This window comes from Somniosus microcephalus, chromosome 11 (assembly GCF_052327205.1).
Source record: "Somniosus microcephalus isolate GS21.2 chromosome 11, FLI_Smic_1.0, whole genome shotgun sequence".
NCBI lineage: Eukaryota > Metazoa > Chordata > Chondrichthyes > Squaliformes > Somniosidae > Somniosus > Somniosus microcephalus.
Window position 1 is genome coordinate 210,680,902 of NC_140997.1, and position 27,345 is coordinate 210,708,246.

The following is a 27,345-nucleotide window of genomic DNA, read 5'->3' on the forward strand; positions in this document are numbered from 1 at the left end:
TCAAAGGAAATAGTGGGGACTGATTGTATCAGCAAGTTAAAGAAAAAGTTGGATAAGTACCTGGAGAGAAATTTGAAAGAGTGGTACTGTATGAGAGGTATTGTGGAATGTGATATTTCTGGGACTGGCCAGAACACAGTGCAGTTGTCTTTTCCAATCTTGTATATTCCTAAGGCACAAGTGATAATTCAGTGGGTAAAATCAATCATGTTATTTTGAAATATGTCATTTTTGATTCTTACCTTGTTTAAAAGTTTATTTGGGGCATAAATCAATTGAGTTACTATGATAAAATGGTGCTGGAAATGTTTTTTTAAAATGTGTGATTCGATTAGTTTATTTTGTTTCTTTTTTAAAGTTTTGGTAGGTGCTCCTGCCTGCTCATTCAGCAATGATCGTTTTCAAAACACCGCAGAAATTTCTTGACTCAAAAGCACTGATCAATTTCACTTTATGCCAGGGTATTTTTAAATAGATTCTTTAGGAACAGTGTAATACAGGAGGTTAGAACAATGCATTTTCTTCCCTGGGATGAGGGCTAGAATCCAACCAAGAGAGTGACAGGCAGAAGTTGTCTATTGCCGGTGCTGCAACTGTCCCAGTTACTTTTGGCCATTTTAACCACATTGCTGTGGGCATGAATTCACAGCACATAATTGTGTATCATTGGCAGTCTCGCTCAGACCATAAGGCTGACTTGCGTGGGAAATAAATGTCAGGATAAAAGTCTTTGCTTGTCACTGGTTGGAGCACATCGAGGCAAAATGAGCTTTGGTAACCAATTGCTGTGGGCATGAATTCACAGCACAGAACAGCCCATAATTTGCCACTAATTGGTAGTGTTACAGAGAAACCATAAGAGTGACTCTTGGGAGAAGTGGTGTGGTGAGTTTGAGGTTGAGGAACATTGTTGATCTTGTGTGGCGAGAGCTACACTAGATCCAGAGAATGCTTGATTCTCTTGGGCACAAATAATTTTCTCTAATGGTAACATTCTTCACCTTTCCATAAATGTTTTTTTTTTAAATAAATCAAGTTTCTGTAGATTGTTAAGCCAAGAGTAAATTGTGTGATAATTTGTACATACATTAAGGGGCATTTTTTTAAATGGATTAATTAGAAGTTTCTTTTGCCAGTGGTTATAACCTTTGCTTAAAAAAAAACCTTTTCCATTAACAAGACTAATCACAAGACTAAGCAGGGTCAAATAATAACTGAATACTGAAACATTACACTGACAACTTTAGCTGGGAAAATGAATACTCTACAAAGACACAATAAAAATTCAATTGTATTTTATTAGTTAGGCAGCCTTTAATATCAGTCAAAACCTGATATTCCCACAGCCACTTTTTTCTTACAAAAAAAGTACTCGATGGCTGATTGTTAAATGGTTCTTTATTAATTAAAAGTAATTACATAAAAAGACAGTAACAAAAGAAATCTTCTACTTGATACATCATTACAATGGCATCTGATACTAAATTGTCTTTTTTGATTTTAGCCAAAATTGACCATGTTATGTTGTTTATCACCGTATGTGTGTAAGATATTAAAGTGAAACTTTTCAAGCCATTTTTTTCCAAGTTGACTTTCACAACATTTTACCAAAGGTATTCAAAATGAGAATATAAGAAAATGTAAAACAAACCGTTACATGTTTATAAATACAGGGGGTTCACTGTAGAACAGTCATGCAAGGATGTAGCCAAAGAATACTATTCACACAAGAAAACTCCAAGCTACCACTATAACCACCAGGGAGAAGCCATGGTATTTCTTAACTATTATGATTATAAATCACTTCTGGTTATTGATAGGTGGAAAAACATTTTGCTGATGATAATGGAAAGCAGTATAAATATAATTAGAGGGTTGAGCGTAACGGTAAAATTAACCTCCATGTTATTACAAATAAAATACAATTGTTATTATTCACTGTTAGGTGGCATTGTAAGTATATAGTGTGGGACCACAGATCAGGGCATCCAAAGATTTACTGTTTTCTTGTACATTACATGGTGTTTTTTGGTTGGAAAAGGAGTGTTCGAACACTTCTGTGATTGTACGTGTTTGGTCAAGTCATTGGCTGTTACAGTTAAATACCAATATATATACTGAACTGTTTTGTGGAAGCTACTGGGTTGCCCAAAATGTACTTCACCTGCTCTTTTAACATCAATGTACAATTATGTTACCACATTTCTTATTACCATTACATAGAATATAGTTCTGAGAGCGACTTGGATAATGTTGAAGTAATGTTTAAAAGGATGTCCTTTTTAAAAAAAAAAAGTGAACATTAGAATTATGTTTTTCTATTAAGACATTGGGTCCTACCGCTGACAGGCAAAGTGGACATAAAATTAAAGAGAATGGAAATGGTTACTGTTGGTGGAAATATCAAATTAAGAAGTTAATTTAAACAGGTAATGCAATTCTCTCTTGATAATTCAAAGTCATTTTTCTGTATGAAAAAACTTTAAATTATCCAAATATTTGCATTAAGCAAAGCGAATAGCACAGGAAAGTAAGAATTTAGTACTAAAAAAAATTGAACTATCAGAACATTTGATTTAGGAGGAGTAGACTGTGATAAGATTCTGCAGCTAAAGTTGCCTGGTTTCTTGGTCCTAATCAAGTAAAAATAAACACAGTTGGGCAAGCTGACCACTTGCTTACCAGTTGGTTCAATATATGTATTGGACATCTCTTCACTGAGAAACCAAAATTGCACTGTGAATTGTATGGAATCAACTGTCTTATTGACACAGTAGACTTGTTTCAATTTGGGATGAGAGATGGAGAAGAAACACTTGCCTATACAATCAGAAGTTACAGTAACACAGAGCCTTATACAGAACTGTAAGGCAACATTGCGTTGCATATAACTGACTTTGCTTTCTTTAAAACCCATCACAGTAGTGTAATTAGTGGCTATTCCTATCCATTAACAAAGCACCAAGGGAAGTATTTTATTGAAACAGATACTTGAGGTGAAATTCCTCTTTTAACAACCTGCTAACAAATTCAAACTCTTTGAAATCACACTTTCGAAGCCATGCATTCCCAAGATTTCACAAGTTGTCAATTCTGGAGGAAAACATGTGTTTTTCTGTTTTTGTTAAAAGGAATTTCATGCTCCATATTCTTTAACTTTACAAGGAATACTGTTTGTATACATTGTTTATTTTCTGAAATTTCCAAGCTGCACTCCATGAGCACCAGAGACACATCGAAAAGAAGCTGGCTGAATTTCCCAGTGCTTCACTGGATTGCCAAAAAGACTGATTCCACTATAGTACAGCTTCTTAATTCTTGATTCCTTTGGACAGAAGTCATCTACTTCAATTTTGCTAATATTGTTATTATGAAGATATACTACCTGTTTAAAAAAGATTTTTAAAAATTAGCTGAAATATCCGTATTTGCACATTGTAAAAATCAAGTCATGGGGATTTAGTATTCATTTGTTCAGGTTTATTTTGTCTCCCAACAAAGAAAGTGTTTTAGGATAAGAGACTCAGACTACTACTTAGAATCTGAGCAGAGATCTTTTCCCTATCAAAACTCCTTGGCCAGTAAGAATTCATGAATTGTGTGAACGTCATGGGGTTACTTTCAGGCCTATCAAGAAATCCAAACGCTTTTTCAGCTTTGTTTTGTTCTCGAGTCGTGCATCTTTATCATGATCAGATTTCACTCCTTTCTATCACTTCAATAAGCTGTAAAAACTGCCCTGCATAATTGAAACTTGCCTCTGCATCTCTCCATCCTGGGTTACCAAACTCATTTATTGCTTCCAACAATTACATCCACCTTATCACTGAGTATTGGCCAGAATCTATCAGTTATGTGTGCTAATGCAGCACTCCCTTGCCATCAGAAGAGAATTCAATAAGTTGCTGCTGTTTCTTTGCTCAGCATAATTACCTGATGCGTGTGCCAGTTCAGAAACGTTTTAATGGCAAAAGTAGCCGAGGTTTTCATCCTTTTTAAAAAATCTGCTGCCTTGAAACAGGTATGCTGGGTGTTTGGGACACTGAGTGGTTGGAATGGGAAACAATTCCGATCTTAACGGTGCTGGGCAGGAGGAGATCATAAGCATGCAGAATTGATGGACAGAAGCAGACCAGCTGAGCCATACAGTCCTGATTGATCTAATGGCCACCAGCATCACATGATTTCCCCCTCTGGCTTCACCGATGTTTCTTTTAACAATGTCAGCTCAGTAGAGCACACTAAAGATGTGCGGGTTAGGTTGATTGGCTATGATAAATTGACCCTTAGTGTTAGGGGGATTAAATACGTTGGGTTACTGGGATAGGGTGGGATATGTGTTGGTGTAGGGGTTACGGGGATCGGGTGGGATATGTGTCGGTGCAGGCTCGATGGGCCGAAATGGCCTCTATCTGCACTGTGGGGTTTCTGTGATTCTGTGATAATATTAACTTAAAGGTTTTAACAGTAAAGGCTTTTCTCCCATTTGAATAGACGTTCTTTCCTCCCCATAACTTAATTCTCAGTTAATTTGCAAAATTACCTTTTCGTGTTTTGTTTACCAGCAAAACGGACCTTTCACAAAATGCTCCATTTTCTTTTTACAAAAGGGTGGAATTAGAAAAAATATATAAATCTATGGAATCATTTGCTATTTACCTGTAGATACTTCAGTTCTTTTATACTGGCAGGGACTTTCTTAACTTTGTTGTTCTCCAAATGAATCTGTCTTAGATTAGGAAGATATGCTAAGCTTCCATTTTCAATATCTTTAATGTGGTTGTATGACAAGTCCAGCCTGTAACAAGAGAAGGAAGTGACTACATATTCGGTACATGGGACGTGCATTTCATTAAAAGCTTTTTTGATCACCTTGTTCCTATGAGAAAACCCATTATACTCCCTGTAGCATTAGTTATGCCTGTAGGTGATGCTGTGATAGGAACTTAGGGGGGAAAATTCAGTTGCTTGCGCCTCCTGTTAGCGCCTTAAGAGGGCGCCAATTGGGGCGCAAAGCAACTAGAGGTCGGGCGCGGCAATGTTTGTGCCGCTCGCGAAATTAACTAGACATTTTGCGGCGGCGCTAAACACTTCCGCCACGATCTCCTGCGCCGGCAGATTGTGACGTCATTCGAGTGCGCAACGCCCCGTTAGCGCCCCGGACCGGATATTGAGTGGCGCCCCCTGCCTTACCGCCTGCCGCTAGCAACAACAGGTTGAGGGGAGCGTTATGCTGTCAGAAAGGGACTAGGGGAGTGCTATTTAAAGGCGACCGCTTCCTGCCTTTTTTTGTCGGTGACATTTTTGCACCACGCATTCTGAGAGAGAGAGAGAGACTTCTGAAGAGATTCAATGCTGTGTGAAGGAGTTTTGAGTACTGAGCAGCACTTTGCAGGTTTATTTTGATTTGCCCTTCCTTGCTTCGCCAGCACTCTGAGGTAGCACCTCACTCCTCGGCGTTTGCGCCTTAAGACAGGCGTGAAGCGCCTGCTTTAGCGCTCCAATCACCTCCAGGGGCAATAAAAGCCAAGTTTGATGTCGGAGGCGATAATTAGCGCCAGGCGCTGAACTTTGCGCACGGCCGATAACGGCGCCCCAAACGGGGCGATACTGAATTTTTCCCCCTTATAGTCTAAAGGGTGTCATACTTTACCTGTCACACACTCAGCCTGGCGCCTGACAGAAAAAAACGATTGCATTTGTCGATTTCTCTCCTCGTGGTCTTAGTGACAATTTTTAATTGATCATCTCTTGTAATTGACTCTCCACGCAGAGGAAATAGTCTTTCCCTATTCATTCTATTCAAATCCTTCATAATTAGGCTTCTCTGCAACATTGTAATATTCTCAGTATCTCAAATCTCTCCCCATTACTATATATTCCCACCCCTGGCATTATTCTAGTGAATCTATATTGAACGATATATATACATTTAATATCCTTTCTGTGATGGGGTACCCAAAACTGCACAGAGAACTCTAACTGAGGGATAACCAATATTTTGTACAAACTTATCATTATTTCTTTACTTTTGTACACTATGCCCCAAAAATGTTGTTGGCCTTTTTATGGCTTTATAGACTGACACTTGCAATTTCAGCAAATTATGTATTTGATCGCTGAGTTCTCTCTATTCATCCACACCCTTTAGCATCTTTCCACTGATGGCTATTGTTCAAACCTCTTACTTTTGTGCCATCAGCAAATTTCAAGATTGTGTTCCCCATTACCAAGTCCAAATCATCTATATGTAGACCCAGCACAAACCCCTCGAGTATACCACTTCCAACCTTTCTCCAATCTGAACAAAACCTTTCATCCTAACTCTTTGTTTCCTTTCCATTAACCAACTTTCTATTTTCTCTCACACCATGCACCTGAATTTTTCAAAGAACACTCTTGTGAGATACCTTGTAGTGTGCCTTTTGAAAATTCATATACACTAGATCTACTGCATTTCTTTTATTTACCCAATCAGTCACTTCATAAGCTCTATTGAATTTGTCTAACACACTTTGCTTTGTTTGTGAACTGTGCTGTAGAAGACAAACTAGTTTGTTTTAATTTTTTTGTGTTGAGTGTGATTTATTCCTTTCTTTTTTCAAGTTAAAATATTTAATAACTTTTTGTGCCCATTAAGGTAAGAATATCAGACCTGGGAAATGAAATACTCTTTCTACCAACACCCACTTCATTCGAGCTCCCTGCACTCATTTGAATTTTTCCACTTCCCAAACCAGCAAACTTATGTTTGTGTGAATACCAATTTATGCCAAAATGCAGGCAGTTTTGTGTTGTAGGCCTAGGAATTGGGTTTTAGTTTCTCCAATTCATCCCAATTACAGCCCTTACAAGCTATCAGAGCTCACTGTTATTAAGGAGTAAATTGGACAGCAACTTCTGGCCTCCGCATGCGCAGTTAAACGTGGAAATCAGGAAGTTGCTGTCCGATTTGCACAAGCATTACCATGCTGGTACCTCGCCAAGAGATTCGGCATTCACATACATGCAGTGGCGTGAAGTTGTGGTACTTACCCACTAGATACCCACTAAACATGGCAGAAAAAGTTAGGGCTTGTCCATTCACTTGTAAGTGAATTTTTAATGGCGTGGTAAGTCTTAATTACTGCCAAACAGCCTCTATGACTCTGAAAATTTATTTTTACAAGTGTTGAGTCTCATTCCTTCAGATTTGAATTATTGTTGGAGATTTTTAAAAATTAAAAAAAAATTTTTTTACTTTTTCTTTCTGTCTCTTTTATCTTTCTCTGTCTTAATCCCATCTCTCTTTCCCTCTCTTATTTTGCTTTCTGAGCATGATTTTACATTGAATTAAATATTCTAACTTACACTTCCTGGTTTTGAACCTGCGTGTCTTCCAATCTGATTGATTGAGGAGACATGCTGTTGCTTGCCCTGTTCACACAGGTCCCAGATCCCCTGAAAAGTGCGTTGTGCTGTTTCGGCTCTCTAATGACCACAAATCTTAGTGTAAAAGCCCACAGAAAGTATGTGAGCAAGTGTAAGTGCAATGAATGGTGAGTGCCTTTTGCTCGCTGCTGACTGCAAAATCTGGGCCATTGTGCTTAATCCATACTGCTGTCCCGTCCCTTCCTTTTGTAATTAAGGTGTCTTTGTGTTTTCCCTTGTACTTTCTCAGTTCACAAGTCCATTCAAAATAACATCTCTAGTGAAATGACATCATATTTGAATTTTATTTTAAACAAGAAATTTTTACCTGTACAAGTCTTTGTATCGCCTAAAATCCTCAAGTTCTAATGATGAAATCATATTGTGATCAAGGTACAGCTCATACAGGTTGGAAGGTAGATCTTTGGGTGAAAAATTGAGGATAATTAGTATAAATGATCACAGATATCGTTGACCAAGTGCAAATGATTTCTGGACACTTTGATGTAGGTCAAAGATAAGGCTTGGGCCTGGAGTAGCGGCTTTGATTGATATCTCCATCTGATACTTTTGAGAAGGGTGCATTGTCATTGATTAGCTCGAGTTCTCTGATGGTCAGAGATCTCATATTACAGAATTATATTAAGGGAGAATGTGCAGCCAATTTCAGTCTTGCAGACAATGGCCAAAGGGCAGTCTGTATTTTAAAAGTTTCAGTATTGGAACTAACCAGGGAGCTAGGCTAGATTGAGGTTACAGTAAGTAGTCTTCTGTTTAAAGTTTGTATTTGGAGGGAAGGCGAGTAACATTGTTATTATTTTATGTATTGAGGAGGTTAGAGAAATATATATTTCACTGTGTTATACTGTTTGCTGTTCATTCATCTGTCTTATGTAAATAAAACCACTTGTTGATTTAAATGCTCGAGTCCATTATAAAAGATGTAATAGCAGAGCACTTGGAAAACAGTGACAGGATCGGACAAAGTCAACATGGATTTACAAAAGGTAAATGGTGCTTGATTAATCTGCTGGAATTTTTTGAGGATGTAACTGGTAGAATAGATAAGGGAGAACCAGTGGATGTGGTGTATTTGGACTTTCAGAAGGCTTTCGATAACGTCCCGCATAAGAGATTAGCGTGTAAAGTTAAAGCACATGGGATTGGGGGTAAGGTACTGACTTGGATAGAGAACTGGTTGGCAGACAGGAAGCAAAGAGTTGGAATAAACGAGTCTTTTTCCGAGTGACAGGCAGTGACTAGTGGGGTACCGCAGGGATTGGTGCTAGGACTCCAGCTATTCACAATATATATTAATGATCTAGACGAGGGAACTAGATGTAATATCGCCAAGTTTGCAGACGACACAAAGCTGGGTGGGCGTGTGTACTGTGAGGAGGATGCAGAGAAACTCCAGTATGATTTGGACAGGTTGGGTGATTGGGCAGATACATGGCAGATGCAGTATAATGTGGATAAATGCGAGGTTATCCACTTTGGTGGCAAAACAGGAAGGCAAATTATTATCTGAACGGCAATAGATTGGGAGAAGGGGAAGTGCAACGAGACCTGGGTGTCCTTGTGCACCAGTCGCTGAAGGTAAGCATGCAGGTGCAGCAGGCGGTTAAGAAGGCAAATGGTATGTTGGCCTTCATAGCGAGAGGATTCGAGTACAGGAACAAGGATGTCTTGCTGCAGTTATACAGGGCCTTGGTGAGACCACACCTTGAGTATTGTGTGCAGTTTTGGTCGCCTTATCTGAGGAAGGATGTTCTTGTTATGGAGGGAGTGCAGCGAAGATTCACCAGACTGATACCTGGGATGGCAGGAATGACATATGAAGAGAGATTGGGTCGATTGGGCTTATATTCGCTGGAGTTTAGAAGAATGAGAGGGGATCTCATTGAAACTTATAAAATTCTAACAGGACTAGACAGACTAGATGCAGGAAGGATGCTCCCGATGGCGGGGGAGTCCAGAACCAGGGGTCAGTCTAAAGATAAGGGGTAAGCCATTTAGGACAGAGATGAGGAGGAATTTCTTCACCCAGAGAGTGGTGAACCTGTGGAATTCTCTACCACAGAAGGCAGTTGAGGCCAATTCATTAAATATATTCAAGATGGAGTTGGATATATTTCTTAAGGCTAAAGGGATCAAGGGATATGGGGAGAAGGCAGGGACAGGGTACTGAATTTGGATGATCAGCCATGATCTCATTGAATGGCGGAGCAGGCTCGCGGGGCCGAATGGCCTACTCCTGCTCCTATCTTCTATGTTTCTATGGTTCCTTCCACTCAAAGGAAGGGCCAGCAGTATTTGTATTATTATACCAGCATGCGATATTAAGGTAGAGATTGAACTAGCAGTGCCTGAAAAATAGCAAAGTAAATTATTGGCTGGAATTATCATCAGTACGATACTGAATTTGGATGATCAGTCAGGATCTCATTAAATGGTGGAGCAGGCTCGAGGGGCCGAATGGCATACTCCTGCTCCTATCTTCTATGTTTCTATGTAAAAGCTTGAGTTCTCTATTTTAGTAAGTAAACCTATCCAAAGTGAGGCAAATTATGTGGCAGCACATGATATATTGTAGTAGCTGGTGTACAGAGTAAGGGTTCTCTGTTATAATCCCTGTGTTTCACCATTATTTACCTAGATATTCAGTAGAATGCACTTCAGATCACAGGGATGCACAGTTTGCTTAATTTCATAAACCTAAGAAATTGTTTTTCTCTCCTAGTTATAATGGCTTCAGGTGACTACTTACTTGGAACAAGACAGGCTGAGATATGCTTTCAAACTTTACAGGATCTTTTAAACTCAAGTCGAACTGCAATCAAATATATATTCAAACAAAACCTACAGGATGCTTGTATTTGAATTAAATAGCTTTGCCCCGCCCTTGAATACTTGTTGCAGATATAACATCAGTTCTGAAGCTGTTGTGTATCAAATCAATCTGGGACATTTTCTGTGAGTAAACCTATTTTGAAAAATCCCATTACAGAAAGAAAAACAATACCCTGCTGCATCATACGCAAAAAATGTTTTGTTTTTGTCATTTTGCCATAGGGTACTTGAACTAGATGTTCAATTTCCCAGCACCGACTAGGGACAGAAGTGTAGTGGTTAAGGCGCTGGATTTAATAAATTTGGTAATTTGTTAGCTAGCACCATATAAAATGACAATGAAAGCTGTCAATCTGCTGCAAAAGCACAATTGATTTACTAATGACCTTCAAGGAAAAGAATCGCCATCCGTACCCAGTCTGGCCTATATGTAAGACTGAAAGACTTGGATTGTCTGAGTTGCATATCTTCTCTCCTGCCATCCACTTTCCACCATTGCATCATTTAATGTGATTTATTATTGGAAGGTGTATGTTTTTCTTGCTGGATTCCTCTCTGTTCTAATGAATTGGTCAAAAACTGACTCGGCTCCCTCAATTAAGATTTGAAAATTTGAATGAAGACCATAATTTTGGATGTAGTTACAAGTTAAAGGTACATTTTCTGGATGCAGAAAGCCATTTATAAACTGCTGACACTTTGTGCTTGTGGCTTGTGATATCATCCAAAAACCTTGATTTATTACCTTGTGAATGTCCCTACCTGTCCATTACTCCATAGGAAACACCAGTAATAAATGAAATAATCAAATAAACTTACTCTTGGGAACTGAAGTTAGTTTTGCCTGTGAAAGTCGTATGTAAATCAGTCTCAAAACCCCATCAAACGCATCAGGTTCTATGCCAGTAGCATCAAGTGGATTTCCACTCATCTCTGCAATTAAAAGCACTTGTTATTAACAGTTTATGATTCAGTATAAAGTCAATTTCTGTTGTAACATATTTGAGAGATTAAAACCGCATACGGGATCCTGGGCTTTATATCCTGATTCTGGGCACCACACTTCAGGGGAGATGTCAGGGCCATGGAGGGGCTGCAAAGGAGATTTACGAGAATGGTATCAGGGATGCGAGACTTCGGTTTCCTGGTCGGACTGGAGAGGCTAGGGTTGTTCTCCTTGGGGCAGAGAGGGTTAAGGGGAGATTTGATGGAGGTGTTCAAAATCATGAAGGGTTTTGATAGAATAATTAAGGAGAAATTGTTTCCAGTGGCTGAAGGGCAGGTAAACAGAGGACACAGATTGAAGGTGATTGGGAAAAGAACCAGGGGTGAGATGAGGAGAATTTTTTTTACATAGTGAGTCATTATGATTTGGAATGCACTGCCTGAAAGGGTGGTGGAAATAATAACTTTCAAAAGGAAATTGGATAAATACTTGAAGGGGAAAAATTTGTAGGGCTATGGGGAAAGGACAGGGGATTGGGACTAATTGGATCACTCTTTCAAAGAACCGGCACAGACACGATGGACTGAATGGCCTCATTCTCTGCTGTATCATTGTATGATTCTATTGTCACACAAAAAGATCCCTTTGAACTTGAATCCAATTAAAAGAGAATAATGGCGCAGACTCGATGGGCCGAATGGCCTCCTTCTGTGCTGTACTATTCCATGATTCTATAATATTCTGTGGCAGGGGATGATGACAAATTTTTACGTCTCTAATTCTGTGTTTTCCTGGTCAAAACGTAGGTTCCTGGAAACCTTCTAAATTGGATCTCCTCACTGGAAAGACCCAATTGGATAATATATTCAGTAGGTCCAACCCAGCAACCTACCACTGAGCTGAATGGCAATCCTGATTCTAGTCCTGGAAGGCAATCCTGATTTTGTCTGAACGGTTCAGGGTCATATAAAGATACCAATATGGATATGCAATATTTTCCCTTTTTTTGGACTCATTTTTGTCAATAAACACCATAAGGTCAGATTTAGCAAGGCTAAGAGGTAGGAAAATGTTCTCTCAAAAGTGCAAGGGGAAGTGAAACAAATATTTTTGTAAAAAGCAAAATGTGCTCGATAGATATTAAGCTTTTTTTTGCTACACCAAGACGCGAACTGGAGGGCAGTTTGTTTTTTATTCATTCATGGGATGTGGTCGTCGCTGGTAAAGGGCCAGCATTTATTGCCCATCCCTAATTGCTCTTGAGAAGGTGATGGTGAGCCGCTGCCTAGAACCGCTGCAGTCCGTATGGTGAAGGTACTCCCACAGTGCTATGAGGTAGGGAGCTCCAGGATTTTGACCCAGTGACGATGAAGGAACGGCAATACATTTCCAAGTCGGGATGATGTGTGGCTTGGAGGGGAACTTGCGTCTGCTGCCCTTGTCCTTCTAGTTGGTAGAGGTCGCGGGTTTGGGAGGTGCTGCCGAAGAAGCCTTGGCAAGTTGCTTCAGTGCATCTTGTAGATGGTACATACTACTGCCGCAGTGCGCTGGTGGTGGAGGTTTAAGTTGGTAGCAGGGTGCCAATCAAGCGGGCTGCTTTTTCTTGGTCGGTGTCGAGCTTCTTGAGTGTTGGAGTTGCACTCATCCAGGCAAGTGCAGAGTATTCCATCACACCTGACTTGTGCTTTTAGATGGTGAAAAGGCTTTGGGGAGTTATAGGTGAGTCACTCGCCACAGAATACCCAGCCTCTGACCTGCTCTTGTAGCCACAGTGTTCATGTGGCTGCCAATGTTCCCTCGAAGCTGTGTGGCCGCATGGATGCGCAGTGTCTGTGAAGTCCCACCCAGGCCGCTCACCAGTTTTTGCATTGTAAAAACCGCGCATGCGCAAAATTTGAATGGGCAATTTAAAGGGACAGCTCACACAAAAAATTAGAGGGAACATTGGCTGGTCCAGTTAAGTTTCTGTTTATAAGTTACAGTTCCTTTAAATTAAGGAATCACTACCTCAGATTTATTAATTTATGAAATTGACTGCCTCTAACACTAAGGCCAGGATTTTAACCCCTCTCTCCCAATGAGAATGGTGCATGGGAGAGGTTAAAATTTGTGAACTCTAGCACTCGGCTCCAACCTGCTGTGTTCCGGGCCACCGTAATTTTTATGACGGCAAATCATGCAATCAACAAGGCACCCGCTAAAGGAAGGCGCCGAAGTATGAGCATGGTTGAAATGTTCAAAACAAGAGGTTCCAGGTTTATTAAATTCTATTTTTTTAAATGTTTTTGGTGCTCAAAGTAAGGGGCATTATGGAACACTTCTCAGTTTTGGCTTCCAGTATCAGCATGATATAGTATTGTTCACATGTAGAGTTGAGCAGCTACTACTCTAGCCCCAATAATTCATTCTAAATCCAATCTCAGTAGAGTAGCTTTCTATAGCACCAGCATGAACTTTTCCACTTTTCAGACCAACCTGAATGAACATAAGAACATAAGAAATAGGAGCAGGAGTAGGTCATTTGGCCCCGCGAGCCTGCCCTGCCATTCAATAAGATCATGGCTGATCTGATCTTGGCCTCAACTCCACTTTCCCGCCCGCTCCCCATAACTCTTGACTCCCCTGTAGCTCAAATATATGTCTATCGCTGCCGTGAATATATTCAATGACTCCGCCTCCACAGCTCTCTGGGGTAGAGAATTCCAAAGATTCACGACCCTCAGAGAGAAGAAATTTCTCCTCATCTCCGTTTTAAATGGGCGACCCCTTATCCTGAAACTATGCCCCCTAGTTCTAGATTCCCCCACGAGGGGAAACATCCTCCCTGCATCTACCCGGTCAAGCCACCTCTAATTCTTCTGAACTCCAATGAGTATAGGCCCAACCTGCTCAACCGTTCTTCATAAGACAACCCCTTCATCTCAGGAATTAACCTCGTGAACCTTCTCTGAACTGCCTCCAGTGCAAGTATATCCTTCCTTAAATATAAGAAATCACACAACACCAGGTTATAGTCCAACAGCTTTATTTGAAATCACAAGCTTTCGGAGCGTGGTGTCCAAACAGGTCAGTCAGGAAAACATTACATCAAAGAACAATGAGGTGGGGTCACAAGGGGTCAAATGTTGCAGATGCTGGGGTCTGTATGAAAAACACAAAAACTTTTTTTTTTGCTGGAAATCACAGCAGGTCCGGCCGCATCTGTGTGGAGAGAACAAGCCAACGACGACTCGAGTCTGGATGACCCTACGTCAGGTGGGGTTACATGTAGCGTGACATGAACCCAAGATCCCGGTTGAGGCCGTCCTCATGGGTGTGGAACTTGGCTATCAGTTTCTGCTCGACGATTTTGCGTTGTCGTGTGTCTCGAAGGCCGCCTTGGAGAATGCTTACCCGAAGATCGGAGGCTGAATGTCCTTGACTGCTGAAGTGTTCCCCGACTGGGAGGGAACACACCTGCCTGGCGATTGTTGCGCGGTGTCCGTTCATCCATTGTCGCAGTGTCTGCATGGTCTCGCCGATGTACCATGCTCCGGGGCATCCTTTCCTGCAACGTATGAGGTAGACAATGTTGGCCGAGTCACATGAGTATGTACCATGTACCTGGTGGGTGGTGTCCTCACGTGTGATGATGGTATCTGTGTTGATGATCTGGCATGTCTTGCAGAGGTTGCCGTGGCAGGGTCGTGTGGTGTCGTGGTCGCTGTTCTCCTGAAAGCTGGGTAATTTGCTGCGAACGATGGTCTGTTTGAGGTTAGGCGGCTGTTTGAAGGCGAGTAGTGGAGGCGTGGGGATGGCCTTTGCGAGGTGTTCGTCGTCATCGATGACATGTTGAAGGCTGCGAAGAACATGGCGTAGTTTCTCCGCTCCGGGGAAGTACTGGACGACGAAGGGTACTCTTGGTTGTGCCCCGTGTTTGTCTTCTGAGGAGGTCTATGCAATTTTTTGATGTGGCCCGTCGGAACTGTCGATCGACGAGTCGAGCGTCATATCCCATTCTTACGAGGGCGTCTGTAGGTGTCCATCGCGTTCCTCCTCATCTGAGCAGATCCTGTGTATTCGCAGGGCTTGTCCATAGGGGCTGGCTTCTTTAACGTGGTTAGGGTGGAAGCTGGAGAAGTGGAGCATCGTGAGGTTGTCCATGGGCTTGCGGTAGAGTGAAGTGCTGAGGTGTCCGTCTTTGATGGAGATTCGTGTGTCCAAGAATGAAACCGATTCTGAGGAGTAGTCCATGGTGAGTTTGATGGTGGGATAGAACTTGTTTTTTTGTTTTTCATACAGACCCCAGCATCTGCAACATTTGACCCCTTGTGACCCCACCTCATTGTTCTTTGATGTAATGTTTTCCTGACTGACCTGTTTGAACACCATTTACACCTTTGATTGCTGTGATTATCTCTCTGCCGAGGTGTGATAAATGGCAGTTAGGAAGATTACCTGTAAACATCTGACATTATTCTCTGACTATATAAGCTGTGTTTTTATGCATCTCTCCACTTCACCTGACGAAGGAGCAGCGCTCCGAAAGCTTGTGATTTCAAATAAAGCTGTTGGACTATAACCTGGTGTTGTGTGATTTCTTACATTTGTCCACCCCAGTCCAACACCGGCATCTCCACACCATGGCTTCCTTAAATAAGGAGACCAAAACTGTACGCAGTACTGCAGGTGCAGTCTCACCACCGCCCTGTACAGTTGTAGCAAGACTTCCCTACTTTTATACTCCATCCCCCTTGCAATAAAGGCCAACATTCCATTTGCCTTCCTAATTACTTGCTGTACCTGCATGCTAACTTTTTGTGTTTCATGTACGAGGACCTCTAGATCCCTCTGTACCGCAGCATTTTGTAGTTTCTCTCCATTTAAATAATAATTTGCTTTTTTATTTTTCCTACCAAAGTGGATAACCTCACATTTTCCCACATTATACTCCATCTGCCAAATTTTTTGCCCACTCACTTAATCTATTTATATCCCTTTGCAGACTCTTTGGGCTGGATTTTACCAGCCCTGAGGAGGCAGGTTTGGAGGCGGTACTGCTGGGAAAATGGGAAAAATTGGGAGCGGGTCCCAACCCACCTTCCCGGGAGGCGGGTCCCCGACTCACGCAAGGACCCGTCTCCTCGAGGCGGGAAGGGGATTAGAACCAATTAACTTTTGAGGCTTTTCCCCATTTTACGCCTGCAATTGTGGGCTTCCCGATGGCTGCGAACCTCGCCAGGGTCAGCGAGGCGAGCAGTGGGTCTGCAGGGGGTGAGAGGGGTCGAAATGTCAGCTGTAGAGGTGAGTGATGGGTGCAAGTGTGGACAGGTAAGTATGAGAGGTGAGTGTAAAGTGTTGGAAAAAGTTTCCTTACCTTTGCTTCTTTCTGCAGGCTTCAACCTCATCTCAACGGCAGAGATGACAGATGCAGCAGCCATCTGCTTTCTGCTGAGGAGAGAGGTCTTGGTGAGCCTGTATGCAGGGGCTCACCTTAGAACAGAGGTTGTCAGTGTTTGACAGCTTCTCAAAGCTGTCAAACGCTGACAGTTCATCTGTCAAAAAATTTTCAACAGATGAAACTTCATACGCTGACGTCATCTGTCACCGGCTTTCCCTTAATTGGCTGGTACAAGGCCAATCAAGGGAAAATAGCGTGGGTTCGTCGGAGTCGCTGAAGGCGGGTCTGAAACCTGGAAACCAGAAGTTCCGCCTCCAGCACGTCTCCAGAGGTAAGATTGCGGCCTTTGTGTCCCCCTCACAACTTGCTTTCCCTCCTATCTTTGTATCATCAGCAAATTTGGATACAGTACATTGTGTATTTGTTTTGAATTATGGATAGTGTTGTGCTGTGGATATAGCCTACACCCATTTCACATTGAACCTTTGCACCAACAGATAGAGGAGACTTTTGTTCTAACAGCAAGGCCAGATTCAGACTCAGGTCCCACAGGTGCTTAATCCACTGTGGCATCAGTACCCCAGAAATGCTAAATTTCTGATTTAACATGGAGTAAAAAACATAAGCATAAACACCAAGCAGAAGAGAATCATAGATGGTCTTTGTGGTTCCTGTGCTTATATTACAGAGTGAGGTAAATGGTTTGAACCATCTTTCTTTACTCCTTTGTTTTTATGGATTAAATAAAGCCTGTGTAGACAGACACATAGCCCTTTAAAAAAACTATGCATTAGTGTTGTATATATCTTTCTTGGGTTGGGTCTTGTGAGAGACATTTTGCAAATATTGACACATTCCCAGGAACATAGGAACATACGAATTAGGAGCTGGAGTAGGCCACTCGGCACCTCGAGCCTGCTCCGCCATTCAATAAGATCATGGCTGATCTGATTACTCCACATGCCCGCCTACCCCCGATAACCTTTTACCCCCTTGCTTATCAAGAAACTATCTACCTCTGCCTTAAAAATATTCAAAGACTCTGCTTCTACCGCCTACTGGGGAAGAGAGTTCCAAAGACTCATGACCCTCTGAGAAAACATTTCTCCTCATCTCTGTCTTAAATGGGCGACCCCTTATTTTTAAACAGTGACCCCTAGTTCTAGATTCTCCCACAAGAGGAACCATCCTCTCTACATCCACCCTGCTTTAATCTCCAAAGATAGCATCAGCTGCTCAAAGGAAAAGAGTGCTCTTATTGCAAATACTATTTATTGTTATAAAATAGTAGAAGTAATATGCTAACAAACCAACAAGGACAGAAAAAATATAGTGTACATAATTCTTAAAATATTGGTCTCGATTTTCTGACCATTGACTATGAATGGATGGTGAATCTAGCCCAGTGTGCGTTCAGGGCACAATATGCCCAGATGGACAGAAATCTGATGACCTCAGAACTGCATGAGATTCCCTCACAGATCTAATAGGGTTTACAGACCCCATTTGAAAAGCTGTGATCTCTAAATGTACATCCTAACAGCAAAATACCCTTGAACAAAAGCTGGTATTGATGTATTTAATTGTCGGCAAAACAAATTTAAATAAGCAAGAATTAGTTTTGTAAGAGTCGTTCATTTAACTGTGTACAGAATAAATTAAAATGAAATAAATATATATAAAATATACAAAGGCTTACCTAAAACATGTAAAAACTTCATTCCCTTAAAAGCTTCCTTTTGTATTTTCTTAATCTTGTTATCATCAATTCTTAGTTCCAAAAGGGATGTAGGTAAATTAGTGGGAATCTCCGGGAGCAAGTTCCATGAAAGGTAAAGCAATTTCAAATGTTTAATCGCTCGAAATGCCTTTGGATGGATTTTGGTTATCTGATTGTTGATCAGGAAAAGTGCCTAGGTGGAGAAAACAGATTCGTGGTTTTTCATCACAAAATGATGAAACGGTCATTTAAGTGCTGTGGCAGGGGCAGAAAACTGATTGGAGGGTTTCAAACATGGAGTTGCGGGAAAGATGAGCACGGATTTGGAATGCAACATCGTATTCAAGGACTTTGGAGAGGAAAGGGAGGTTGGAGATGGGGTGGTGGTTTTCAAGGACAGAGTCGTCGTTGAGCTGAATCGCATAGTTGCATTTAAGGGGAAGCTAGATAAACACATGAGGGAGAAAGGAATAGAAGGATATGCTGATGGGGTTAGATGAAGAGGCGTGGGAGGAGGCTCGTGTGGCCTGTTTCTGTGCTGTCAGTTCTATGTAATTCGATGTAATATTGGTAAGTAACTACTTGAAAATATTCTAACAGAAATAGCACTGTCCTGACAGTGGAGTGACAGTTTGAAGGTCGAGAGCTGGAGTGACAGTTTGAAGGATGAGAGCTGGAGTGACAGTTTGAAGGTCGAGAGCTGGAGAGAGGACAGTTTGAAGGTTGCGAGCTGGAGAGACAGTTTGAAGGATGAGAGCTGGAGTGACAGTTTGAAGGTCGAGAGCTGGAGAGAGGACAGTTTGAAGGTCGAGAGCTGGAGAGACAGTTTGAAGGATGAGAGCTGGAGCGGAACCTGGTTACCAGGACGCCAAGTTGGACAGCCAGGGTAATGTGCAGGCCAGGTGTGTGGAAGAAACCGAGGGGAAACATCGAGAAAGACAGAGGAAACATCGAGAGAGAGAGAGAGGGGAAACATCGAGAGAGACCAAGATGGAAACATCGAGAAAGACTGAGGGGGCACTTTATTTATTTATTTTATTTTATTAATTAATTAATTAATTAATTCAATTTATTTAATTATAAGTTGTGAGTTCCTCATGATGCTCTCCCAGTGCGGCCACCCTGTAACCAGAGATTATTCTAGAAGCCTGGGTAGAAATATCAATGTAATTACTGTAGAAATTACTTTTTTTTACATTATTGCTTGTTCATTTTATGTGCTGTCTTTTTATGTCTTTTATTTAATTTATGTCTGCTTTATTTATATTTAAAGTATGCATGCGTGTATATGTCGGTATGTGTTTTTTTGTGATGGCGCCGATGAAGATGGCTGCCGTCCTTGCGAGCTCCGTGCGTACCAGGCAGCTATGTGTTCTTGCTGCTTGGTGCTCTCGGCTCGTCAAGAAAAAAGCATTTCACTGACTAGATTTCACTTCTTGTATTTAGTTATGTGACCAATAAAATTGAAATTGAAATTGAAATTGAGCAACCTTCAAGCAAGAGTGGATTTAGTGTATCAATTCAGCAGGTTTCAATAATCTAATGAATTAGCACATTGGCCAAACACCAGGGTTTGAATCAAGCCCTAATGGATGAAATAAAAAGGCTCCTCTAGCTGTCATTTGAAATGAGTGTGGGAGTAGATCCACAGCACAATCTATTTTTTGTAAATCAAGAGTTTTGCAACAATTTTTGGTTTGGTGACAAATTCTCTAAAGTGGTTCAAAGACCAGTGAAGTATCAATCTCAAGTGACTGATGAAAGATGCCACCCTGAAAGCTGGTACTCATCCTTACCATCACAATTTTAAGTGTGTGGCCATAGCAGGAGAAGGACCACAGCATAACTGCTAGGAGTTCACCAAAGGTCAGAGAACCCTTTCCAAAATAAAACTGAAGAGTGGTGGGGGGAAAAAAAGAGTGCTTCTGAGAATAGGGAACATAATCATACTGTACCTGTACCGTAGGAAAGGAATAAGGATTATATAAACTGTCCCGGAAGTTCCTATTAATGGATTTCTTTAGTTGTGTGATCTCTTAAGAAGGCAATTGCAGCCATATCTTCCATTGGTTTGGTTGCCTTTTAGTTGATCTGTTGTCACTAGTTGAGAATATATATTTCTTAGATTTACCCCAAGAGGTGGCAAATAGCTTGATTCCAAGTTGATTTTATTGGACTGGAGCGATGGGCCACGTTTTTGTTTGTTCCTCTTTAGTATAAGAGAGTGTGTAAGTTATTTGATTGCAAATAACTGGATTTGCCCAACTCTGGTTCTTGGACCTTATCTATCTAGGAATTAAGAATCATAGCAATTTCCTGTTATAATGGAAGCTCTGGCCCAAAGCCAAGACCAGATTTTCCATTGGGTTCTGGGATATTTATTTATCATGTCATGGTGGTTGAAAAAGCCAAACAAATCATTTTGGATTTCAAAGACCCAATCATGAATCATAAACATTTTTGCCTTTGAATCCACAAAATTTAACACCCCAAATGGATGGACATGAATGCCTTGCATTGTAAGTTGCCTTTAACAGCTTTAAGCTGCCTTGCAAAAGAAAAGGGTATATTGCATTGGAAAATATATATATTTTGCTTGCTGGTACATTTTAAGATTTTCCTGTCTCATGGTTGATAATCTGACTAATCAAGAGGTCTAACTTTTGAAAACTAGAATTGCATTGTTTTTAATTGTACTCTCTCTTATAAAAGGTTACTAATTTAATGTCTTTGGAAGTTTTTGAAGGATGTTGAGAAATACATAATAGGGTCCCTATAGAAAACCCTAGTAAGGGGATATCTGCCAGTTTGAGCCCTGAGATACATATATTTATATGGTGAGAAATACTTCAAGTATCCTAATTGTGCACAATTGCAACTCTTCAGAGAATTATAATTTTACTTCCTGTGTTAATGGGAGGGAATAACTATGCATTATTTTTTTAAATAGTTAAAACTGAACAGAGGGACAAATGTCTTGCGTTGCTTTAACAACAACGCTTGCATTTATATAGCACCTTTAATGTAGTAAAACGTCCCATGACACTTTACAGGAGCGTTATCAAATCAAATTTGACACCAAGCCAGATAGAGATATTCGGACAGATGACCAAAAGCTTGGTCAAAGAGGTAGGTTTTAAGGAGCATCTTAAGAGGAGCGAGAGGTAGCGAGGCAGAGAGGTTTAGGGAGGGAATTCCAGAACTAAGGGCCTAGGCAGCTGAAAGCATGGCTGCCAATGGTGGGGCAGTGGAAATTTGGGATGCGCAAGAGGCCAGAATTGGAGGAGCGCAGAGACCTCAGAGATTTGTAGGGATGGAGGAGGTTAGAGATTGGGAGGGGCAAGGCCATGGAGGCATTTGAAAACAAAGATGAGAAATTTATATTTGAGGTGTTGCTGGACCGGGAGCCACTAGGTCAGCGAGCACAGGGTTGATGAGTGAACGGGACTTGGTGCGAGTTGGGATCCGAGCAGCAGAGTTTTGGATGTGCTGAATCTTAAGAAGGATAGAAGGTGGGAGGGCGGCCAAGAGAGCATTGGAATAGTCGAGTCTGGAGGTAACAAAGGCATGGATGAGGGTTTCAGCAGCCGATGGGCTGAGGCAGGAGCAGAGATGAACGATATTAAATGCTGCTTTTTAATTATAGTTTGAAATATAGTCTTTCTACAATATTAATTACTTCCTGCTTGTAATGAGCATGTGCTTCCTGCCCACCATATTGGGGCTTAAGAGGCCATTTAGCATCCACGAGATGGGTGCTGTGTGGCCGAAATTCTAGGCCAATGTCTGTGATGCTTTTTCCTTCCCCAATGAATGACGACCAATCTTAATTTTAAGTGATCATGATGGCCCCAATATTTGCGGGGAGGTGTGTTCGGAGCGGGGTCAGGGGACAGGGGGAGGACTTCTGGATGGGAAACCCAGAAGATGTCTTTTAACTTTTTTCTGTAGGTTTATTGCCTGATTGTCAGGCCGCAGCTGAAGAGCAGAGAGCAGGTGGGGAGGCAGGGAAAGATCGTGGTCGGTGGGGGGGGGGGCCAGAGGGCGAGATCGCGGGGGGGCAGATGGTGGTTGGGAGGCAGGTGGTGGCCGGGGTTGGCAGACAGTAGTCAGGTGGGAGAACGTGGAGGTGGAGGGAGATTGGGGGGAGTTAGCAATCGTGGAGCTGGTAAGCTTGTTGCGCCGGGGGAAACAGTCCTGCTCCTCCTGGCCCACAAGCAGTTCTGTAAAGGGACTTACCTTATGGGTCCAGCCCTTCCTGCCTCCTTTTACCTGCTGGGTTTCCCGGGACAAAATGGGTTAAAAATAAAAAGCTTGTAAAAATGAAAACACTCATCTTTCTTAAAAGCTGTTACAGACCGACCTGTCTCATGAGAGCGGATTGTATGCCCACACCCGGCCCACCTCCGTTAAAAGTGGGCAGGTTGGAGTCAGGTTTGAAATTTTTTAAATTTTAACTTCTCACCCACCCCGTTCTTGTGGGTTAAAATGACCCCCTATGTCTTCAAAGAATGAGGAAGACTACATTAACTAAACTAATATCAACAGGGCGAGTAATAAAAAAAAAAATACTCCATTTCGTTTGTAGATTCGACATTACCCTGTTGAATAAACAGTACAACATAATAAATGTATGTGTATTACTATAATACCACATCTGAAAAAAATTGAAAAACATTGACTTACATACAGCGAACGCATGTTCTTTAAGTCACTTTCTTTTATTTCTGTAATTTTGTTGTTTTGCAGATCAAGCATTACTGTATCTTTGGGGATTTTTGCTGGCACTGACTTCAAACCTAGCTCATTAAATGGAAAAAAAAAGTTAGCTATTTGTGCAGCAATAAACAGCTGCAAAATAATGTTCAAACAACATCAATTTGAGATAAAAAACCACAAGTTATTTTAGGAACACATTTGACCTGGGTTATCAAGAGCTCAATCTTGCTTTTTAACTTACACTTGGTAATACATTGGACAACATTTAGTCTAGTATACTCGTACTCACTGAGCTGAATTTAGATGTTACTTTAACAAAACATTTAAGTGAGTGTGGGGCATGCTCAACATAAGTTCTTATAACTTTTTGTGCTAGACCTTTCGTGTATATTAGGTTCTTGCTCCGAAGATAAGAATCAACATTATACCTGAGCCTCACGTATATAACATTTTAATATATCTAACCACAATAATTTTAATCGCAAGATTGCTCTACATAAAATAAATTAATAAATGTGTGTATTCTGAAACTTCAATTTCTGACACCATCGATCATCAATAACATTGAGTTCATAAGTAAATGTTCTGCCAAGGTTTCATTTTTGCTTAGACAGTTCATAGCCTACAAGTAATATACTGCCATTGTCCCATGATAGGGAAGGGTCACTAAAGAATACTGTTACATTAAGAAATTTACACTGTAGTGGTACTGTTTTGATCAGGTATTCTTTCTCCACTTTGTTACATACAAGGTTTCATTCTGACCTGCTTCTTTCTCCCCCATCATTGGAATCCATTTCCTTTTACTGGAAGCCAAGCCTGTCAATCAGGTTGACTTCCGGGCAGGGAACCGGTCAGTGACAGAAGACGCACGCTGTGGAGTTAAGACAGCATGCGGGGAAACCTGGACTTCCAGGCTTTCCGTAGGAAACTCCGCCCCACTCCCCGCCTACGTAAGCCGTCCCTGTTAATATCCAGGCCAGTCTGTCCAGATAAGCAGCAAGCTATTGCAAATACCAACCTTTCAAGAAACACAATCACTGAGAGAATCAGTGATTTAGCTGAGAATTTGAACAGTCAACTCCAGGACAAAGCAAAGTCCTTTGCTGCTTTCTCAATTGCAGTTGATGAAAGCATTGTTAGTAACTGCTGTGGCTCAGCTAGCAGTGTTCATTCATGGAGTTGATGAGAATATGTGCATAACAGACGAGCTTATGGAATTGAGAGGCACAACAGCAAATGACCTCTTTGACAGTTTGGTGGGAGCCCTGGACAAATTGGATGCGGACTGGATAGGAGCTGTGAGTCTGACCACAGATGGGGCACCCGGAATGGTTGGCAAGAAAGCTGGCATTGTGGCAAAATTGAAAGCCAAATTGCAAAATATCAACCCAAACCAGTTGTTTGGTAGTTGTCATGGCATTTTACATCAAGGAGCTCTGTGTAGTAAAATTTGAAAATGTACTGGCCATAATATTCCAATCCTCCTTAGATTCGGGGGTGGTGCCAGAGGACTGGAGAATTGCAAATGTTACATCATTGTTCAGAAAAGGGTGTAAAGATAAACCCAGCAACTACAGGCCAGTCAGTTTGACCTCGGTAGTGGGGAAGATTTTAGAAACAGTAATCGGGGACAAAATTAACAGTCACCCAGCATGGGCTGAATGGCCGCCTTCCATGCTGTAACAATTCTATGATTCTATGAATAGAATAGATACTGTTCTCTGCAGCCACGACCGAGAGTTCTGAAGGTTGTATTGCCTGCCGCCAGGGTTAAAGACATCTCCTCACGGCTGGAGAAGAACTTGGAGTGGGAGGGGGAGGATCCAGTTGTCGTGGTCCACATAGGAACCAACGACATAGGTAGAACTAGGAATGAGATTCTGCTGAGGGAGTTTGAGGAGCTAGGATCCAAATTAAAAAGCAGAACCTCAAAGGTAATAATCTCTGGATAGTTACCTGAGCCCTGTGCAAATTGGCGTAGGGACAAACAGATTAGAGGTTTAAATGCGTGGCTCAAAGAGTGGTGTGGGAGGAAGGGGTTTCAGTTCACGTGGCACTGGCACCAGTACTGGGGAAAGAGTGAGCTGTTCCGTTGGGACGGCTCCACTTAAACTGGGCTGGGACCAGTTCCTGGTGAACTGAATAACTAGGGCAGTAGACAGGGCTTTAAACTAATGAAGGGGGGGGGGGGGTGGTGGGAGGATTCAGGAAAGTGTAAATTTAAAAGCAGCGAGAGAAATGTCAAGGCTCTAGAGCAGAGTTTTGGGTAAAAATAAGCAGAGTGGGTCAGGAAGGGACAGAGAGAGTAACAAAGGTAATAAGGCATCAGTGACTAAGGTGTCATCAGGGAAAAAGAGAAATAAGTCAAAGCTAAAGGCACTATATCTAAATGTGCGAAGCATTTGCAACAAAATAGATGAATTAATAGCGCAGATCGAAATTAATTGGTTTTATCTAATAGCCATAACGGAGACGTGGTTGCAAAGTGGCCAAAGTTGGGAACTAAATATTCCAGAATACATAACTTTTAGAAGGGATAGGCAAAATGGAAAAGGAGGAGGTGTAGCCCTGATAATAAAGGGTGGGATAAAGACAGTAGAGAGAAAGGATCTTAGCTCTGAAAATCAAAAAGTAGAATCAGTTTGGGTGGAGCTAAGAAACAGCAACGGGCAGAAAACATTGGTGGGAGTTGTTTATAGGCCCCCAAACAGTGGTTGTAATGTAGGGCAGCGTATAAATCAGGAAATTAGAGGCACATGTAACAAGGATAATACAGTAATCATGGGGGACTTTAATCTATATATAGACTGGGCAAACCAAATTTGCAGTAATAATGTGGAGGACGAATTCATGGAATGTGTGCAAGATAGTTTTCTAGATCAGTATGTTGAGGAACCAACTAGGGAACAGGCTATTTTAGATCTAGTATTGTGCAAGGAGAAAGGGTTAATAAATAACCTTGTAGTAAAGGGGCCTTTAGGGAAGAGTGACCATAACATGATAAAATTTTATATTGAGTTTGAAAGTGGCTTAGTTAAATCCGAAACTAGGGTCTTAAATATAAACAAAGCAAACTACGTAGGTATGAGGGGCGAGTTGGCTAATGCAAATTGGGAAACTACATTAAAAGGTATGACAGTGGACGAGCAATGGCTAGCATTTAAAGAATTAATACATAATTTACAACAAATATACATTCCTTTAAGGCACAAAAACCCCACAGGAAAAGTGGTCCAACTGTGGCTAACAAGAGAAATTAGAGATAGTATTAGATCAAAGGAAGAGGCTTATAATGCTGCCAAAAAGAGTAGTAAGCCTGAGGATTGGGAGGATTTTAGAATTCAGCAAAGGAGGACCAAGAAATTGATAAAGAAAGGGAAAATAGAATGAGAGTAAACTAGCGAGAGACATAAAAACAGACTGTAAAAGCTTCTACAGGTATGTAAAAAGGAAAAGATTAGCGAAAGTAAATGTGGGTCCCTTACAGGCTGAGACAGGAGAAATTATAATGGGGAATAAGGAAATGGCAGAGAAATTAAACAAATACTTGGTGTCTGTCTTCACGGAAGAAGATGCAAAAAACTTCCCGGAAAAAGTGGAGAACAAAGGGTCTATTGAGAATGAGGAACTGAAAAATATTAGTGTTAGTAAAAAAGGTAGTACTGGAGAAATTAATGGGACTGAAAGCCGATAAATCCCCTGGACCCAATGGCCTACATCCAAGGGCTTTGAAACAGTTGACTATAGAGATAGTGAATGCATTGGTTGTCCATTTTCCAAAATTCCATAGATTCTAGAATGGTTCCCGCAGATTGGAAGGTAGCAAATGTAATCCCACTAGTTAAGAAAGGAGGGAGAGAGAAAACAGGGAACTACAGACCAGTTAGCCTGACCTCAGCAGTAGGGAAAATGCTAGAATCTATTATTAAGGACGTGGTAACAGGGCACTTAGAAAATAATAATAGGATTGGGCAGAGTCAACACGGATTTATGAAAGGGAAATCGGGTTTGACAAATCTGTTCGAGTTTTTTGAGGTTGTAACTAGCAGAATAGATAAGGGGGAACCAGTGGATGTGGTGTATTTGGATTTTCAGAAGGCATTCGATAAGGTGCCACACAAGACGTTATTAAACAAAATTAGGGCTCATGGGATTGGGGGTAATATACTAGCATGGATTGAGGATTGGTTAATGGTCAGAAAACAGAGAGTAGGAATAAACGGGTAATTTTCAGGTTGGCAGGCTGTAACTAGTGGTGTACCGCAAGGATCAGTGCTTGGGCCTCAGCTATTCACAATCTATATCAATGATTTG

At 41.4% G+C, this 27,345-nt stretch overlaps 2 protein-coding genes across 3 annotated transcripts in view; one reads left to right on the forward strand and one right to left on the reverse strand.

The window, feature by feature from the left end:
• The window catches only part of cenpp (centromere protein P), a 333,753-nt gene that overhangs the window by 185,070 nt on the left and 121,338 nt on the right, over positions 1-27,345 (forward strand). The window lies entirely within an intron of this gene.
• The window catches only part of aspn (asporin (LRR class 1)), a 43,887-nt gene continuing 17,820 nt past the window's right edge, over positions 1,279-27,345 (reverse strand). The window contains exons 3-8 of the mRNA XM_086001812.1: positions 22,996-23,108; positions 18,289-18,502; positions 11,083-11,196; positions 7,739-7,832; positions 4,660-4,798; positions 1,279-3,385 (exon numbers count right to left, since the gene is read on the reverse strand). Coding sequence (XP_085857938.1) covers positions 3,188-3,385; positions 4,660-4,798; positions 7,739-7,832; positions 11,083-11,196; positions 18,289-18,502; positions 22,996-23,108 — 872 coding nt within the window. The 3' untranslated portion in view covers positions 1,279-3,187. The remainder of the gene's footprint in view (positions 3,386-4,659; positions 4,799-7,738; positions 7,833-11,082; positions 11,197-18,288; positions 18,503-22,995; positions 23,109-27,345) is intronic.